This window comes from Desmodus rotundus, chromosome 3 (assembly GCF_022682495.2).
Source record: "Desmodus rotundus isolate HL8 chromosome 3, HLdesRot8A.1, whole genome shotgun sequence".
Lineage (NCBI taxonomy): Eukaryota > Metazoa > Chordata > Mammalia > Chiroptera > Phyllostomidae > Desmodus > Desmodus rotundus.
Genome location: NC_071389.1, coordinates 93,067,645 through 93,088,945, shown reverse-complemented (window position 1 = coordinate 93,088,945; position 21,301 = coordinate 93,067,645). Strand labels below are relative to the sequence as shown.

Below are 21,301 nucleotides of genomic sequence, written 5' to 3'. Positions count from 1 at the left end.
AATCAAGACAGTGCAGTGCTGGCATAAAGACAGACATATAGATCAATGAAATCAAATTAAGAATCCAAAAATAAACCTTTATATTTATAGTCAAGTAATTTTTAAACAATAGAAAAATATAATCTTTTTAACAAATGGTGTTGGGACAACTTGATATCCATACGCAAAAAACTAGAATTGGATCCCTTCCTTATAGAACAAAATTTTACTTCAAATGTGTTACATACCTAAATGTAGATCAAAAAACTATAAATCTCTGAAGAAAACGCAGGGGTATTTCTTTGTGACTTTGGGTTAGGCAAAGCCTTCTTAGATACACCACCATGAGCAACAAAACAAAAAAAAGGAAATCAATCGGACACGGTTCTAATAAAAATTTAAAGAGTCTCTCTCTTCCTTCCCTCTGTGTCATTTCTAGATTTCTATCTTCGATATCACTAATTCTTTCCTCCATCTGGTCAATTCTATTTCCAAAGCTCAAAGGTTCATTCTTAATCTCTTTTACTGAGTTAGTCATCTCCAGAATTTCTATTTGATTATTTTTTAGTTTCAGTTTATTTGGTACTCATTTTTGCTCATTGATTTTATTTCTGAGCTCCTTAAACTGTCTATGTGCGTTTTCTTATAACTTGAGGTTTTTTTAAAACTGTAATCTTGAAAATAGGAATGCCATGTGCAAAAAAAATGAAACGAGACTAATGTTTGTTCCCATATACAAAAGTTAACTCAGAATGGATCACAGACCTAAATATAAGACCTGAAACACAAATTACATAGAAGAAACATAGGTACTAAACTTATGGAACTTGTTCTTAGAGAGGATTTCATGAATTTGATCCCAAAGGCAACGGAAGTAAAGGCAACAATAAATGAATGGGACTACATCGAACTAAAAAGCTTCTGCACAGCAACAGAAACAGACAACAAAACAAAAAGGCAGCAGACTGAATGGGAGATGTTATTTGCAAACTGAAGCTCCAACAATCAACATCTAAAAATGCAGGGTCCGGCACAAATAACACCCCGTTTTTATTACAAACTCTTTTATTACAAAATCATAAGCATGTAATTCTGTAACATAATGATATCACACTCAAGCACACCATATTACATTTTAGGTGAAATGTTCAAATTAAAATCATAAATTACTATACCTATATTATTAACCTACCAACCACACTCAAACAGGCATTACTTCTGCCAAACCCTATATAAAAGAACTCATACAACACAAAACCAAACAAACACATTAAAAATAGGCAGAGGACCTAAACAGACACTTCTCCCAAGAAGATATATGAATTGCCAACAAATTATGAAAAGAGGCTCAATTTCACTAGCTATTAGGGAAAAGCAAATCAAAAATACAATGAAATGCCATGACATTTTTCATCTCATGGCACGCGTAAATACTAAAATAGCCATTATCAACAAGACAAGTAAGAACAAGTGCTGGAGAGATTGTGGAGAAAAAGAAACCCTCATTCACTGCTGGTGGGAATGTAAACTGGTACAGCCACTATGGAGAACAGTATGGAGGTTCCTCAAAAAATTAAGGTTAGAGGTGGATATCTACCCAAAATATTTGAAAACATTTATTCACAAAGATAATATGCACCCCTATGTTCAATGCAGCATTATTCACAGTGGCCAAAACATAGAGACAACCAAAGTGTTTTTTGATAGATGACTGGATAAAGATGATGTGGTACATATATACAATGAAATACTACTCAGCCATAAGAAAAGATGAAATACTGCCATTTGTGACAACATAGATCAGCAATATCCAACTTTTTTCATCTCATGGCACCCGTAAATACTAAAATTCTACAGAACACCAAAAATATATTTGTTGCCAATCTGACCAAAAAAAAAAAAAAAAAAGGTATAATTTTGACTCACTCACACTGGACAGCTATTGGTGTGTTGGCTGATGTCATCTCTCTGACAATCTGAGGAAAAAGAGGTCAGTGCCCCTGACTAAATAGTCAGGAACTACATGTTTTAAAAATCTTGCAGCATTCCAGTTGAAAATCGCTGACATAGATAGATCTTGAAAATATCATGCTAAGTGAAATAAGTGAGACAGAAAAAGTTAAGAACCATATTTCACTCATATGTGGGATATTAAACTGAAAGTAACTGATGGACGAACAAGAAAAATAACAAAAATAACAGACACAGACCAGAGGGAAGGGGGGTGTGGAGGTAGTAAAGCATAAAAAAGGTCAAATACAGGGTCTGGTACAAATAACACCCTGCTTTTATTACAAAATCTTTTATTACAAAATCATGAGCATGTAATTCTGTAACATAGCAATATCACACTCAAGCACACCATATGACATTTTAGGTGAAATGTTCAAATTAAAACGATAAATTATTACACCCACATCCTTACCCAACCAACCACACTCAAGTCAGCATTACTTCTGCTGGACATAACTGAAGATGACGTGACCTTGGGTGGTGGGCACGCAATGCATTATACAGATCATGTATCATAGAATTTTACATGTGAAACCTATATAATTTTATTAACCAATGTCACCCCAATAAATTTAATTTGTAAAAAAATGTGCTTCAAAGGACACAATCAAGAAAGTAAAAAGACAAGCCACAGAATAGGAAGAAACTGTATCTGATGAGAGATTTGTCTCTAGAATATATAAAAAATACAACTCAAAAGTAAAATATATATATATATAATACAATTTAAAACTGGGCAACAATTCTGAAGTTATTTTGCCAAAAACAATACAAAATACATTTGATAAGCATAGGAAATGAAGCCCAATGTCATTAGTCATCAGGAAAATGAAAATCAAAACCACAATGAGGTATCACTTTATACCCACTAGGAGGATATAATCAAAAAGGCAAAAAAATAACATGCTGGTAAGGCTGTGAAGAAATTAGAACCATTGTATATTACTGGTGGGAATATAAAAATTACAAACAGTCTGGAAAACAGTTTGGCAGTTCCTTTCAAAGTTAAACATAGAGTTACTACATGATTTACCAATTCCACTCCTAAGTATATACACCCAAGAAAAATGAAAACCTGATGTTCACATAAAAACACCCATGAATTTTCACAGCATTATTAATTAATAGGCAAAAAGTGGAATCAACTCAATAGTCCGAAAATGGTGAAAGAGTAAATAATATGTGGTACATCCTTGCAACAGGGTATTATTGACATAAAAGAAAAAGGAAATAGGAATGCAGTACTCACATGCTACAAAATGGATGCTTCTTAAAACCATTGTACTAAGTCAAAGAAGCCAGTCACAAAAAACTACATACTACATAATTTAATTTATATATGAAAGTCTGGAATAGGCAAATCTATGGAGACAGAAAGTAGATTAGTAGTTGCCTTAGGCCTGGAGAGGAGGGTGGAGGTTGGGAAGAAATAAAGAGTGACTGCTAATGAGTATGTGCCCTTGCTGTCATGATGAAAGTTCTAAAATGGACTGTGGTGATGGTTGCACAACTTTGTGGCTATAGTGAAAACCACTAAATTAGGGACAAAATTGAAAATTTTTCAGACAACAACTTTAGAGAGAAATATAAAGGTACTGCACTAGACTATTTCATGTCCATACTACCCAAAGCAATCTATAGATTCAGTGCAATTCCTATTAAAATACCAATGTCATATTTCACAGATCTCGAACAGATACCCCTAAAATGTACATGGAAACAAAAAAGAACCTCAGCAATCCTGACAAAGAAAAAGAAAGTAGGAGGGATCACAATACCTGATATCAAAAAATAACACAAGGTCATCGTAATCAAAACAGTCTGGTACTGGCATAAAAACAGGCATATAGGTCAAGACACAGAGCAGAGAGCCCAGAAATAAACCCATACATATGTGGTCAAGTAATATTTGACAAAGGAGGCAAGAGCATGCAATGGAGTAAAGACAGTCTCTTCAACAAATGGTACTGGGAAAATTGGACAGGTACATGCAAAAAAAAAAAAAAAGAAAGAAACTTGACCACCAACTTACATCATTCACAAGAATAACTCAAAATGGATAAAAGACTTAAACATAAGTTGCAAAACCATAAATATCCTAGAAGAGAATATAGACAGTAAAATCTCAGACTCAGTCTAAGAGAGCATAGTGATATTTTTGCCAATAGGTCTCCTAGGGTAAGGGAAGAAAAAAAAAAAAGAAACAAATGGGGCTATATCAAACTAAAAAGCTTTTGCACAGCAAAAGAAATCATCAACAAAATAAAAAGAGAACCCAGTGTATGGGAGAACATAATTGCCCGTGGTACATCTGATAAAGGGTTAATTTCCAAAATATATACAGAATTTATACAACTCAACCCCAGAAAGACATAAAATCCAATTAAAAAATAAACAAAGGACCTGAATAGACATTTCTCCAAAGAGGGCATACAGATGGCCTGTAGACATATGAAAAAATGTTCAATATTACTATAGTCATCGGAGACATGCAAATTAAAGCCACAAGGAGATATCACCTCACACCCGTAGAATAAATCAACAAATAGCAAGTGCTTACAAGGATGTGGAGAAAAGGGAACTCTTGTGCACTGCTGGTGGAAAGGCAGATTGGTACAGCACTGTGGAAAACAGTATGGAGTTTCCTCAAAAAATTAAAATGGATCTGCCTTTTGACCCAGCAATCTCAGTTCTGGGAATATATCCTAAGAATCCCGAAACACTAATTTGAAAGAATATATGCACCTCTATGTTCAATTCAGCATTATCCTCAATGGCCAAGATCTGAAACAACCCAAGTGCCCATCAGTAGACGAGTGGATAAAAACGCTGTGGTACATATATACAATGGAATACTACGTGCCCATAAAAAAGAAGGAAATCTTACCTTTTCAAGAGCATGGATGGACCTGGAGAGCATTATGTTAAGTGAAATAAGTCAGTCAGGAGACAATGCACAAGTAACCCAGGAACTGGTACTCGGTGAGGCACATCCCAGCACAGGACACCACCTCTGCCAGGTGGCTCCTGCCCATATGGGGCCTAAACCTCAGGCGGCTGGCATCTACCACTCCCACAAGGGCTCCAGCCCGTGCAGGGCAAAGAAACAGAGAGGGGCTTCTGCCTGTGTTCTATTTAAAACCCTCTCCCAAAATCCCACACACTGGGAGTGTCCAGCTTTTCAACCAATGTGAGCTAATGTCCACCATGTTTGTCCCAGTTGTCTTTTCCCCTCTTTCAGCCACCATTTTACACAAGGGGCAAGGTCTCCAGTCACACACAGGCACATACACATCCTGGCCAGGAGCAGGGAGTCCTGCTGCTGCTATGGATTGCTGATCTCCACCATACATGTTTTACTTTTTTGGTACCACACAGCCTCAGTACAACTTCCCTCCAGCTGGGTCACAAGCTGCTTGGATGCCCAGAAGTTTGCAGTTGCCTCTAGCATCAGCCTCCTCCCTCAGCCCAAGAAAAATTGGGCTGCTCGGTTGCCAGGCAACCCTGGCTAGTCTGTTTACAGTTGCCTCAGGCAGTCTCCCTTCTCAGGTAGTCCCTCCCTTTGGAGAAGGTGGGCTCTCACCAGCTGCTTTTTCAATCCACTGCCTTGGGGTTTTTCCCCTCCCTTTTAGGGGGAGGTGCTCTTTCTGGTGTGGTTCTGGGGTCTCCTCCTGTTCCCCAGCAATTTGGCCTGACCACCTTGTTACATTGTATAAGTAAGAAATTACTCAAAGAATGATGGGGGCATGTCAAAAGTGTATAGAAACCATACTGAAGGGGCTCTCCTTCCCAAATATAAGACAATTAGAGCATTAATGTAATTAATGATAGCAATCTATTTAGAAAAGAAAATATTCAACTCCATCCTAATAACATAAATCAATGAACAAATATATATGGGAGAAAAGAAAGTTCTCCCTTATTATATAGCATGTTAACTACTAGGAAGTCATGATAAAGTCAGAAATTAAAATCGCCAACTGAGACAGGCACTGCGTCCTTCTTAACAAAATACAATGCCAAAGACCTAATATCATTTCTGTGATTTCTTACCAAAAATGCATAACTCAAATCTAATCAAAATAATCTAATCACACAATCTTAAATTGACCAACATCCTACAAAGTAATTGGCCTTCACTCTTTGAAAATGTCAAAATCAGGAATAAAGGACACTAATGAGACATTACAAGCAAATGTAATGTGTGATACTGGATGGATTTTTAGAACAAGAAAAAATTTTCTATAAAGTACATTAATTGGAAAAATTGGTATTCATGTTTAATTTTCTGACTCTGAAAACTGTACTACAGTAATATAAGAGAATGTCGTTGCTCTTAATAACTACATATTAAGGTATTTAGAACAAAAGCATTATGTTTACACCATATTTTCAAGTGATAAAAACAAAGAGGGCAGTGGCAGTAGGAGCTGTGGATGCAGTGGCTGCTGGGCTTCTGGGCTGTGAATCACAGGGCTGTAGTGGGTAGACAGCCAAGAAGGATCCTGTTCAAGACAGGTTGACTTCACCAGCCACTTCTGGAACTGGGAAATCTAAGGCAGAGAAAATAGTTGACTAGCAGGCTCCCTGAAGAAGTGGAAGGCTAAAAGGTTGGCCCGAGAAGAGTTTATCAAGTTTGCCAAGAAGCAGATGACACTAATACAGAAAAGTAAATCAAGATGTACAAAACTAGAGAAAGAAACTGAAGGATTCAAATAAAAACCTCTTGCAGGAGGAACTGATGATATTACTAAGCACACTGCAAAAGAAAAATCCAGGGAAACTACAAAACATTACACATTTTTATTCATTCTCCAAGAAGACATGTGTAACTTACAATATGAAATAAAAACTCCTCAGATTTTATTTACACAATTCCACAGGATAGGTACAAGATCTTTTTTGCAGTATGTCTTCCATATCTCCTCCATCATTCAAAGAACATGCATACATACACATACTGGAGGAATAGACCAAAATGAATTAAAACTGAGAACTGACTACCAGGAGTCCAAAAGTATGTCACTTTTTATTCTTGGGAATAAAAGCCTTCACAATACTTTATCAGTTCCTTAAAACTAGGGAGCGTATTGTTACTATATGATCAACTGAAAGGTGTTTCTGTTCAATTCAGTTGTATGAGAAAAATTTTCTAAAATTTTTTTTTAAAAAAACCATTCCAGGGAAGTTTAAAATTGGATGAAAGAAGTCACCCTGAAAAGGCACATATGATTCCACTTATCTTACATTTTAGAAAAGACAAACGATAGGGATAGAGAACAGAGAATTGCCAGAAGTTGAGAGGTAAGAGCTGGGAATAATTATAAACGGAGCTTTTATGGAGTGATGGGATATTTATGTATCCTGATTGCAGTAGTGGCTACATGAAAAAATGAGTTAAAATTCATAGTAGTGTACCATCCCTGCCCAAAGTCAATTTGACTGTATAATTTTATTTTTTTGAAGATTTTATTTATTTATTTTTTAGAGAGAGAGGAACGGAGGGAGAAAGAGAGGGAGAGAAACAACAATGTGTGGTTGCCTCTCATGTGCGCCCTACTGGGAAACTGCCCTGCAACCCAGTCCTGTGCCCCGACTGAAAATTGAACTGGCGACCATTAAGAGTCGCAGGCCGGCACTCAACCCACTGAGCCACACCAGCCAGGGGTGACTGTATAATTTTAAAAATAAATACTCTTTAAACTAAAAAATGGGGCAAGAAGTAAACAACTGGCGTGAAAAAAAGGTTTAGAGTAATGATGTACCTTTGTTATTTTTGAAAGTTTTCTGTAATATGAAATTAAAAATTATCAAAAATAATGCTTAGGTAATATATTAAAGCAAAACTACATCAAATTAATATTCTGTTGCTAATCAACACATAAGACCCATTGTTCATCAAAGTCAGGAGAAAATATTTATTTTCACATTTAAATTGGCAAATGCACAATAAACAATGAATAAACTGGTATTTAAAAACAGCCACACTAGGAAATTTAATACTTGATACATAAAATTATAGAAGTTTCAGAAATAAGTATTCTTTAAATGTGACATACTACTGTTATCTTTTTAAACATGTTTCTAAATATGGACAAGAGTCTGGAAAGCTTGTTTTGAAAGTGTGCTCAACGCTCCGCCTGATCCTATGCATCGTATGAGGTCATTTGTGTATTTGATAGCCCACATTCTGAAAACCTTGATTGTTTCTTATGTACCTGGGGCTCTTTCTGGCATGAAACATGATTGAAATTACAGTGTCTCTCATTTCAAAAAAATTGCAAATCAAAAAAAACTAAGACAAGGCATTTCCAACTTACTCCCAATGTTCTCAATCCATTTTGAGGGCCTTTACAGAGAGAGGATCATAACCTTAACTATGTGAACCTCAAAGTTTGCCCAAATAAAACAAAGTAATGTCTAGGCTATAGTGGACAGTCATAAATCAAAAAGTATAATCTATTTTCTTATTTATGATTGAAGAGACATACAAATCAGAGGCAACTGAAAACCCCCATTCATTATATTAGTTCAGATGTGAAAATTCAATGGCATTTCTCTACCATGAAGTATCATCTACACTCTCCAAACATGGACAAACCATTATCTCAGGAAGAACACTAAGCCATTTAAATTAGAAATAGAAGAACATCTACTGTTTAAAGTGCAATATTCACCACACATACAAAAGCGCCTACCACATAGTATGTACTCAGCAATTATTTGTGGAATGAATTATGGAAAGAGATGTCTTTTTTCAACCCACCTCCAATTACAAATATCATGCATTGCAGATAATGTTCTTATGCTTAAAATCACAAATAAAATTAATTTCCTATCACACTCAGGAAAGAGTCTAATAAGCCTTAAGAAACCTGATTAAGCTTTAAGAAACCTTAGTTTTGAAACGTTTTCTGTTCACAACCCATGCCTGACTAACAAGGATATTTTTAACTTTATCTTTCACCTATAAGTTGTCATTAAGTGCCTACAGATTCTCCTAAAAATATTTTTAAATGTAATAATGTACTCTGAAAATCTGTCATAGGGTCTTTCTTAGGTGAATAAACAGGTTAACAAAAGTCTGACTTTCACTGTCATAAACCTCATTTGTTTAATTAAAACAATATACTATGTTTACATTACATAGTCATTTAAAATAATGAAAGTAGTACAAAACACAGTGAATAAACCTACCTTAAAGTACACATGACAAGCTAATTTCATCTTTTGAAAGCAGAATGATAAAGACAAGAGGTATAGTAAACATGAGTTTTATTACTCATGTTTATTACAGATACACAGTAAGCCACTTTTATTAAGTAATATCCTTGTACAAGTATGCTAATAATAAACAAAGGATTAAATGATACCAATGGGCAAATGATAAAGGTTGGCAGTATTGAAATCCATACTAGGCATTGTAGAGGAGTTTCAAATTATATACTAGCTCTTAGCCCAAGAACCAAACTACACATCAATATGCTGTCAATGATCAGAGTTATAGGTTTGCTAAAAAAGTAAACGTAATACTAATGTGTCTCCAGACTTACGTTAAATATCACACATTTTTCAAGTCGTTGAACCAATGGGGATAAAAGAACTAGGAGGACCCTTAGAGGTTAACCAACCAACAAACATTTGTCTGATTTCTTTTGATATTGGTTGGCATTGATGTCTCTATTCACTGAATAATTCATATACTTATGAATAAACATATTATTATAAGCAACATTTTTAGTAGCTTTTAGCAAATTATATTTAGTGGAACGATAAAAACTATACTGAAACACACATTTCTAGATATAAAGAGGCACTTTAATACAGTCCATCAATGACTTATTTTCTTTAATAGAAGGAGAGGGGATTAAATAGGTAAAAAGATACTTTTATTATAGTTTGAAAATTCTCATTTAATTAATGAACCAAAGAAATTTTGGAAGAGTTGCTAGAAATAGGCACAATAAGTCATTTCTGTGTTATGGCACAGAAAAAAAAAAATCTGCAGATCTTACCATGATTGCACTGTATTAAAACATTTGTTTTTCATTTTCATCTGGCGTTTAAAGTTTACAAAAATGCAGATGAGAGCAGGGGATTTTAAAAATGTTAAAAATAGCTTTAAAAAAATCTCCACAAACAGCTTAGGAAATATTTATCAAGCAATTTGTATAACTTAGAAATTAAAAAATAAATACTAGCTTATGTATTAATAACTTAAAGATATTTTAAAATACTTTTGAAAACAATGCTTTAATCTTCTTATAACCCTCAGAGTACTGAATCAGAATCTACTCACACTGAAAGAGACCTTAACCCCAAGTTCAAGTGACTTACCTAGGTTTCATGCTTGTTTTCTTTCTGCAACACCATAAAAGGAATTCAGAAATCAGCAAACAGTAATAGTAACAATAACAAATATAAGTATTTAATCACCAAATCTAGTAGGAAATTATTCACTACTGATGGAAATATAGTCATGGGAATTCACTGAGTCAGCAAGTATATAGGCTGCAAGGTTAATGAGTTGTCTTATTGCATAAACCATTACAAAACTAAAATTTCATATGGATCTCCCTTCTCTATCAGATACTTAATCATTGTACCAGCCCTTTTAAACCCCTCTGTCCTCTTCTCAAAATAATAAAGCATTAAGAATTATTTTGGTCCTGGGTGGGTAGCTCAGTTGGTTGGAGGGTCCTTCGTGCACCAAAGGGTTGTGGGTTCAATCCCCAGTCAGGACACATATCCACGTAGCAGGTTTGATCCCCCCCGCTGGGAGGCAACCAATTGAATTTGTCACATCAGTGTCTGTCTGTCTGTCTGTCTCTCTCTTTCTCCCTCTCAAATCAATTAAACACATCCTCAGGTAAGGATTAAAAAAACAAAAAGAATTACTTTGGAAATGGAGTGGCAATACTATTGGGAAAAAACAGAAACATGGTTCACATAAAAGTTCACACAAGAAACATCTTGGTCCACGTAAAGTTGACTATTTCTTTGAATTCTTGTGTGAATAATATGCATTATTAGTGAACCTTTTTATAAATAACCAATTCAAACTTTGTAGGTAAATCTAAAATCATGAATATACACTAATATATACTTTGAAAAACAACACACAGCTTAACAATGCACATAAATGATAAATACCTTGTATCTTTCAGATATCATATTAAGCTGTCTAAACTAAAAAAAAATTCCCTCAGAAAACGTTTATACTTGATGAAGTTCCCATTTTACACAGCAGAATTTTATCATATAATATTGATCCAATTATTTAAGGATTCAAAGTTATTTTTATTTATTTTGTTACATTCCTCTTTTTCCCTAAAAAGAACTGAAGTACAAAATCCTTCTCTTGTTTGCACCTCAAAAAGCATGAAAAAAACTGACAAAGTTAATAAACATAAAATTGAACTATCCAACTCTTTCATCAGTGATTTTGTAATGAAAGCTTTACAAAGAAAGAGGAGCTCAACAGAATATACATTCTATATAAATCAGTGAGGATGCAGACTCTTAATCCAGTCAATGCAGGGTCTATTTCAATTGTGAAAAGACCATAAGCTTTAAAAAATAAAAAAATAAAACAGCCTGACTGAATTTTTATGAGGAAGGAAGGAAAGAAATGCTGAAGAGTGACATCTGAAGATGAAGAAAAAGAGTATTGCTCAAAATATTGCATAAGGCCATTGTAGGATTTATTTGCTGTCCCTCGAAAAACTGCAGAAGCTTCCTACTCCCTACCCACACTACACCATGCTCTTCAGGTTTCTGTTTTAAGACATATCCAGAGCAGGCATTAGAGGATTTCCAAGATCCAAAAAGTTATTAAAATAACTTTTTATAGACACAACATTAGTTTCTACACTGAAGTTCATTCTGTCATTAGATTTGCTTCAACCAGCACTTGATTACCGATGTTTACCATTCTTTCTATAATGCTCTTCAGTCTTCAAAGCTGGCAGATAAACACTAACATCACAGGCTTGATCTCTAGGCTCTGGGAAATATTCCCCGGCCCTTCTGGAAAGCACCTCCACAGCCAGATCCCACCTGTGGGCAACAGCAGCTCCAGAGCCACCAGCTGCCAGCCACATGAGGCAGGGACAACTTCTGTTGGTCGGCTGGAGTTTCAGGGGCAGAAGCATTCCCTGTGCTTCTCACTGCTCTGAACAAATGCTCAGATGACAGCTCTAAATAAATCGTTTTGAATTCTTCTGAAACACCTTCCATGAGAAACCAGTGGAAGGAGTCTCCCCACCTAACCTCGCACCACACCCTGGCCTCGTGCATGACCCTGGAATGAGTGGTCCCAAAGCAGTTTGTCTTGGCTCATGTGAAACACACAGACTTTCGCCAGTTTTGATATGGTGCCACTGACATGGACAAAGAAAGAGTTCCATAAAATCCTTGCCAGCCATCTTGGCGTAAAACTTCATGATGCCATGAGGGTAGCAGCCAGAGCGCAAAGGGGGACTCCATGTGCCATGGGCCCTTCATTCCACGTATCACCCCTCTACATCCCACCCAGCAGAGGTAGCACTCAGGTGTGCAAGATCCCTGACAAAGGCTACAGGAAACTGTGGATCTGGGGCCTCTAAAAACACTGCTTGCATTCTCATCTTCAACTTCCCTCCACCTCCTCACCTAAGAAAGAGCTTTGGTGTCTCCGCTCTGATTATAAAAAGAACAGGCATTACACGGCAGAAACTTCTAAATATTTTAAATTGTATGAAGAAAAATAAAATCATCATTCATGTAATGAATGATGATTTTTACCTCAATGGTATATACACTATCTTCATCAATCAGAATATACATATAGATATAGTTACATGTGCTTTATAAAACTGTAGCATGGCTAAGTAAACATACTGCAACCTGATTTTCACATATAAACTATATGATGGACATTTTTCCATGTTGGTAAATACAAATCTGCTTAGCATTCCATTGCATGGATGTATAATCAATGGCATCTAGGTGATTTCCAATATTTTTGCTATTATCAACATGACAATGAACATTTTTCCAGAAGACATTTTTGCACACTTACCCAGTTATTTCATTACACTAGATTCAAACAGAAATTGCAGGTCAAATGAGGTACATTTAAGGTCCTAGCATGCATTACCAAACCAGCCTGCAGAAATGCTTTACCAACACATAGTCTCACCAGCAACACTGGGTATTAGCAATCTGTTCAATTTGTAAAGCAACCTGATAGACAAAAGAAAATAAATGGTTTCAACTTGCATTGTGTATGAATTGCATTTTTACTACCTTTGCATCTTTTTATCAAGTTTTTTTCCCCTTGATTTTAAGATATCTTACTAGAGAGTATTAACCCTCTGTCCATTATGAACACTGTCAGTATCATCATCAGTTTATCACTTGTTTTTTCACATTGTTTATGGTAGGTTTCTCTTTATCCTTAGGAAATTTTGAGTCTTAATGTCAAAAGTATTGATCCTTTCTCCTCTAGTTCTAGAATCATGCTTTCAAAGTCATGTTTCTCATACTTTCATGCTATCTCTTTTATCCATTTAATTACTAAACTGATTTGGAATCTATTTTAGAGTCCTGAAGAGCTAGTTGACCAAAATACCATTTCATTGATCAATCCACTGTTTATTGATCTGAATAGCCAGTTTTATCATTGACAAAAATTCTCATTTCATGTCTGTTTCTGGACCATCTATGCTTTGGCCCACTGACCCATTTTATGCTTATCACAAAATAATTTTCATATTATAATTAAATATCTAATAGGATAATCAAACTTCAACAAGTTATCTTAGTTACAGACGGTACCTTATTTTACAGATGAACCTTATTTTTATTGGGTTCTAAAATTAATTATACTAGAATTTTAATAGAAATTATTATCACCACCCTATCGATAACTATAATTAACACTTCTTTGTTTTAACTAGAATGTAAGTTCCAGAAGAGGAGTTTTTGTCTGCTCCAAACACTGTTGTACACCTAGCATTTAGAACAGTATCTGGCATACAACTGAAGCTCAACACACATTTTTCTCCAATGAACAAATGTAGTAATTACAGTGAATTTACTGATAATTTAAGAACACTTAAGCTATCAGTGTGAAGAGGAGGGGAGAACGACCTTTGGACCAGCCAAAGCCCACACGCTGCTGCATCCCCACACCCAGCTCCTATGTCCCTCCACAGTCACCATAATGCCCAAGAGAAAGGCTGAAGGGGATGCTAAAGGAGATAAAGCCAAGGTGAAGGATGAACCACAGAGAAGATCCACCAGGTTATCCGCTAAACCTATTCCTCTAAAGCCAGAGCACAAGCCTAGCAAGGCCCCTGTAAAGAAGGGAAAGAAGATACCCAAAGGGTAAAATGGGAAAGTTGATGCTGGCAAGGATGGGAATAACCCTGCAGAAAATAAGAGACGCCAAAACAGACCAGGCACAGAAAGCTGAAGGAGCTGGAGATGCCAAGTGAAGTATGTACATTTATTATAACTGTGTATTTCTGGTGACTGTACAGTTTGAAATACTATTTTTATCAAGTTTTATAAAAATGCAGAATTTTGCTTTACTTTTTTTTAAAACTATGTCATTAGCACACAGAATACTTCGTTGTTGTTTCTGGGGGAAGGACATATAGTACTAAAAGAATGGCTCCAAAGCTGGACTGACATGGCAAAAAAAACAACTTTCCCTTCTAATTTTGAGAGACTTCCTCTTGGTTCCTGGAGGGAGGGATCCCTTGATGTTGACACACATTAGCCATCTTGGCACAAACACCTTGTGGTATGGGAAAACTAAAATTAATTTTTATGTCCTTCTCTCCCTCACCACTTTAAGCATAAATTTGACTCCTATAAGCCCGGAGACCTGTTGGGACCTGACCTATAAAAAATTGGTAACCAGTGTGTTTGGCAATGTGGACTTTCCAGTGTCACCATGGAGATGGCATCCCTCAGAAGAGCAGCAGTTCCCTTTTTAGATTGTGGATCTACAGACTGATAATTCTGCCATTTTCATTTCATTTCCTGAAAGTCAGAGTTGGTTTGTGCAAAGTTGTTAAACAACATGCCTAATGTCAAACGTCAACTCTCACTCTAAACTTTCCCTGTTCAGAGCATCAAATGAAGACTTCACTGGGTTTTATAGTGGCTTTCTGATTTTGGTAGTACATTGAAGAAGAGAGTTTGAAAGTTGTTGTAGACTGTTAATGACTGTCTGCCCATGTCCTGCCTGAAATGGCATGATTGTTGATAAAAGGTATCTTTAATAAAGCTGGATACAGTTTGGCTTGGAAAAAAAAAAAAGAACACTTGGGAGACTTTCAGTCACGTTGGCAGAGTAGGTAAACACTGTGCTCATCTTCTCCCACAACCATTTCAAAATTACATCTAAATAATAAAATAACCATCATTGAGAACTAACCAAAGACTAGCTGAACAGAATATAACTAAGGATATAAAGAAAGCCATGTGGAGACTGCTAGGAGGGGCGGAGATGAGAAATGAGCAAGTCCTATACCCAAGGTGTGCCGATTAAGAATAGAGAGGGAAATCTCAGCTATAGAGGTATCTCTGAAGAGCAAGGAGTCACAGCCCCACATGGAGGTCCCCAACCTGAGCAGTGCCAGAAAAAGCAGTCCCTATAACACCTGGCTGTGAAAAAACAGAGGGGATTCCATCCAGGAGAGATGAAGGACTTCTGGAGACCCAGGAATTCCTCCTGAGGGACTTGCACATAGATTTGCTCATTCAAAAACTCACTCATTTGGTGTTCAAGTGCAAGACGAGCAGCTTGAAAAACACCAGGAACATACAGGGAGGAACTAAAATTGAGAAGCTTTATGGCAAGGGTTGGTGGAGCAGGGGTCAGGGCAACTCTCTCCTCAATGGAAGTGCTAGCAGGCACCACTGTTCCTTTGTTGAGGTCTCCTTCTACCCAACCAGGCTGATGCAGGTGGATGTCAAATCACAGATCACCATTAACTTGGCTAATACCATTTGCTCTGCCCTGGTGATTCCCAGGCCCTGCTCCACCCATCTTGCACACCTGGCCGAACTCTTCCAGCAGCTTTTCCACACAAGCAGTCTACCTAGGCTCCAGCTGTGGAGTTTCCTAAAATCTCTCAAAGATTAACAAACCACAAACAAATAGCAACTTACCTCACCACACTGTGCACACCTTAATAAGCAGTCCCAAACCCTACGTATTTGGCAACCCATCTCTAACTTGCATTGTCACTTCCATCAGGTTTTCCCAAGTCACACATAAGCAGCAGCCAGTTTGGGTTTGGAACCTAGGTTAAACTAAGTGGGTCCAAGCCCAGCAAAAGTGGCGACTGGTCTCAGGTCACAATGTGGTGCCAACCAAGAGGTCCCAACCTTGCCATTAGTGGCAGACACCTTCAGTTTGCAGTGCATCCAAAATCAGTGCAATTGGCAACCAATCACAGATCACTTTGCACCTCCTACAAGGTAGTCCCTAATTGGTCACAAACAACTGCCAATACATCTGATAGTCAGCTTTAGACCACATCAGAGCAAAATCAACCAGCTCCACAATGACACACCCAAAGGGCAGACTCGCCTGGCACAAGAGCAATTCTAGATCGACTCTTGCACATGGGGGTCAGCCCCCCCACACACACAGATCATCTACTAGTAAGGACCAGCAGTCAGTCAGTCAGCTTGAGGGTCAATCTCACCTACTAATGTGCCAAAAGCAATCAAGGCTCAACAACAACAGGAGGACACACACAACCCATACAATGGACCATCATGGATAGAATGCACCATTGGGCCCCACAGGAAACCTACTACATAAGGTCACTCGCCAAGACTGGGAGTCACAGCGGATCTATCTAACACACAGAATTAAACAAAGTGAGTCACCCCAAACGAGAAACCAAAAAAAAAAACAAAAAAAAAAAAACACATGTCCCAAAAGAAAGGATAGGGCAAAACTCCAGAAAAATAACTAAATAAAACGGAGACAAGCAACCTACCAGATACAAAGTCAAAACCCTGGTTATAAGGATGCTCGATAAACTTAGCGGAAGAGTAGATGAACTCAGTGAGAACTTCAACAAGCGAAAGAAAACATGAAAAAGGAGACAGGAAACATAAGAAAGAATGAGTCAGAAATGAAGACTACAATAACTAAAATGATGAATACATTAGAGGGAATTAACAGATTAGATAAAACAGAGGATTCAATTAGTGAAATAGAAGACAAGGTAGCAAAACATATTCAATCAAATTGGCAAAAAGACAAAAATATTTTTTAAAAAAGGAGGGTATTTAAGGGACTTCTGGAACAACAATATTCACATCATAGGGATACCAAAAGAACAGAAAGGGACTGAAAATCTATTTGAAGAAATAATGACAGAAAACTTCCCTAACCTGAAGAAGGAAATAAACATACAAGTCCAAGAAGTACAAAGAATCCTAGAAAGACCTACAACGAAGATTATTCTACCCAGGAAGGCTATCATTTAGAACTGAAGGAGAGGTAGAGGGCTATCATTTAGAACTGAAGGAGAGGTAGAGAGCTTCACAAAAAAAGAAAAAGAGTTCATCAGCACTAAACCAGTATTACAAGAAATGTTAAAGAGACTTCTGTAAGAAAAAAAATGAAAATGTGAATATGAAAATACAGAAAAGAAAAAAATTCTCACTAATAAAGGCAAATAATAAGAGCAGTGGATCCACTAACTATAAAGCTAGTACAAAGGTTCAAGGCAAAAGTAGGAAGATCACATGTAAATTACAATAACAAATTAAGGAATACATACACAAAGGAAGAAATGAGAAAAACATAAACAAGGAGGGGTGAGTAAAAATTTTACTGATTTTAGAATGTGTTAGAATTTCAGTGACCATCAACTTAAAGTAGATTATGACTTGAGATATATAAAGCACATGTTAACCACAATCAAAAAATCCACAAAACATACAAAAGAAATAAAGAGTAGGAAATCCAAACAATAATACAAAAAGTCATCAACAAAACAAGAGAGTAAGAGAATGAGGAACACCGAACAACTACAAAAACAATCTGAAAATAATAAAATAGCAATAACTACATACCTATAAATAATTACTTTAAGTATAAATGGACTAAAAGCTCCAAATGAAAATACATAGGGTGGCAGAATGGATTTAAAAAAGACTCATATATATGCTGTCTACAAGAGAGTGACTTCAGATCAAAAGACAAAGACTGACAGTAAAGGGACAGAAAGACATATCTTATGCAAATTGAAAACAAACAAAGAAAAAAAGCTGAGGTAGCAATACTTCTTTAGACAAATAGACTTTAAAACAAAGGCTCCAACAAGAGATATGGAAGGGCATTTCACAATGATAAAGGGATCAAGCTAATCCCTTGAGGATATAATTCTAATAAATATTTACATACCCAACAAAGGAGCACCTAATCATTGACAAACATAAAGGGTGACACTAACAGTATTACATTAATAGGAGACTTTAACATCCCATAACATCAATGGACAAATTGTTCAGACAGAAAACCAACAACGAAATAATGACTTTACCATATTAGATCAGATGGATTTAATTCATATTTTCAGAGCATTTCACCCCAAACTAGTAAATATACATTCTTTTCAAGTGTACATGGAATATTTCCAGGACAGACCACATGTTAAGACACAAAATAAATTTAAGAATATTGACATCGGAGGCTTCCGGCCAAGATGGAGGCATAGGTAGACACATTGTGCTTCCTCGCACAACCAAAAGAAGGACAACAACAAAAAACAACCAGAACTGACAGAAAATCGAACTATATGGAAATCCAACAACCAAGGAGCTAAAGAAGAAACATTCATCCTGACGTGTAGGAGGGGCGGAGACAGGCAGCCTAGGCAAGAGGACTCGCAGCAAGGCGGCAGCTGGCAGACCCAGTGAGGTGGCAGGTGTGGAACGGGGCAGGCCAGGCTGCAGCTAGCAGACCCTACAAGGTGGTGGCTGGCAGATCCTGTGGCCCCACATTAATACATAGATAAAATGGGAGGACCAGCAGGGGAGCTAAACAGACTGCGCAACCCAGGGCTCCAGCGCAGGAAAATAAAGCCTCAAACCTCTGATTGAAAACACCCATGGGGGTTGAGGCGGCAGTGGGAGAAAACTCCCAACCTCACCGGAGAGTTCATTGGAGAGACCCACAGGGGCCTAGAGCATGCACAAGCCCACCCACTCGGGAATCAGCACTAGAGGGGCCCAATTTGATTGTGGGTAGCAGAGGGAGTGACTGCAGTCCCGCAGAGAGTGGAGCAAGCACCACTGCTTCCTCTCAGCCCCTCCCCCACATACAGCGTCACAGCCCATCAACCAGCCTTACCCACCCTGGTGAACACCTAAGGCTCCGCTCCTTTATGTAACAGGTGTGCCAAGACAAAAAATATGGCCCAAATGAAATAACAGATCAAAGCTCCAGAAATAATACAACTAAGCAATGAAGAGATAGCCAACCTATCAAATGCACAGTTCAAAACACTACTAATCAGGATACTTACAGAATTGGTCTAATTTGGTCACAAATTAGATGAGAAAATGAAGGCTATGCTATGAGAAACAAAGGAAAATGTGCAGGGAACCAATAGTGACGGGAAGGAAACTGGGACTCAAATCAACGGTGTGGACCACAAGGAAGAAACATCCAACCAGAAAAGAATGAAGAAACAAGAATTCGGAAAAATGAGGAGAGGCTTAGGAACCTCCAGGATATCTTGAAACATTCCAACATCCGAATTATAGGGGTGCCAGAAGGAGAAGAGGAAGAACAAAAAATTGAAAACTTATTTGAACAAATAATGAAGGAGAACTTCCGTAATCTGGCAAAGGAAAAAGACATCCAGTAAGTCCAGGAAACTCAGAGAGTCCCAAAGAAGTTGGTCCCAATGAAGCACACACCAAGGCACATCATAATTACATTACCCAAGATTAAAGATAAGGAAAGAGTCTTAAAAGCAGCAAGAGGAAAGGTGACAGTTTCCTACAAAGGAGTTCCCGTAAGACTGTTAGCTGATTTCTCCAAAGAGACCTTACAGGCAAGAAGGGGCTGGGAAGTATTCCAAGTCACGAAAGGCAAGGACCTACATCCAAGAGTACTCTATCCAGTAAAGCTATCATTTAGAATGGAAGAGAAGATAAAGTGCTTCCCAGATAAGGTCAAGTTAAAGGAGTTCATCATCACCAAGTCCTTCTTATATGAAATGTTAAAGGGATTTACCTAAGAAAAAGAAGATCAAAAATACGAACAGCAAAAATGACAGCAAACTCACAGTTATTAACAACCACACCTAAAACCAAAAGAAAACTAAGCAAACAACTAGAACAGGAACAGAACCACAGAAATGGAGATCACATGGAGGGTTTTCAACAGGCGAGGGGGAGAGAGGGGGGAAAGGTACAGAGAATAAGTAGCATAGATGATAGGTGGAAAATAGACAGGGGGAGGGTAAGAATAGTATAGGAAATGTAGAAGCCAAAGAACTTATAAGGATGACCCATGGTCATGAACTATAGGGGGGGAATGTGGGAGGGAGGGGGTGAGCAGGATGGAGTGGAATGAAGGAGGGGAAATGGGACAACTGTAATAGCATAATCAATAAATACATTTTTTAAAAGAATATTGGTATCATATCAAGCATCTTCTTTAATCAGAATGGTATGACCAGAAATCATTGACATAAACAAACAAGCATGAAAACCACAATAAAGCTAAATAATATGCTAAGCAATTATTGGGTTAACAATGAGATCAAGGAAGAACTCAAAAGTTACCTTGAGACAAATGAAAACAAAAACACAACAACTCAAAATCTGTGGGACAGCCAGAGAGAAATTTATAGCAAAACAGGCTTCCTCAAGAACAAAAATAAGTCTCAACTAAACAATTTAATCTCACCTAAAGGAACTAGAAAAAGAACAAAGCTCAAAGTGAGTTGAAGGAAGGATGTAATAAAGATCAGAGCAGAAATAAATAAAATAGAGACTAACAAAACAATAGAAACAAACAATAAAACCAAGAGATGGTTCTTACAAACAATAAATAAAACTGATAAACCTTTAGCCAGACACATCATAAAAAATAGGGCCCAAATCAATAAAATCATAAACGAAAGAAGAGAAATAACACTGACACTACTGAAATACACAAGATTAGAATACTAGATAGACAATTATACACCAACAAATTGGACAACCTGGAAGAAATGTATAAATTCCTACAAACATAAAATCTTCCAAGACTGAATTAGGAAGCAAAAGA

The 21,301-nt window shown here is 37.0% G+C and overlaps 2 protein-coding genes and 1 pseudogene across 8 annotated transcripts in view; 1 reads left to right on the top strand and 2 right to left on the bottom strand.

Annotated features, from left to right (window-relative positions):
- Positions 1–21,301, bottom strand: part of EXOC2 (exocyst complex component 2) — a 254,795-nt gene that overhangs the window by 210,443 nt on the left and 23,051 nt on the right. The gene's annotated exons all lie outside the window — the stretch shown is intronic.
- Positions 11,537–12,437, bottom strand: HUS1B (HUS1 checkpoint clamp component B). The gene is given in 7 exon segments (XM_024552332.2): positions 11,537–11,750; positions 11,753–11,884; positions 11,887–11,945; positions 11,947–12,134; positions 12,136–12,319; positions 12,321–12,391; positions 12,393–12,437. Coding segments are annotated over 7 exon segments (828 nt in total). The 3' UTR covers positions 11,537–11,601.
- On the top strand, positions 14,045–14,812 carry LOC112297562 (non-histone chromosomal protein HMG-17 pseudogene; annotated as a pseudogene).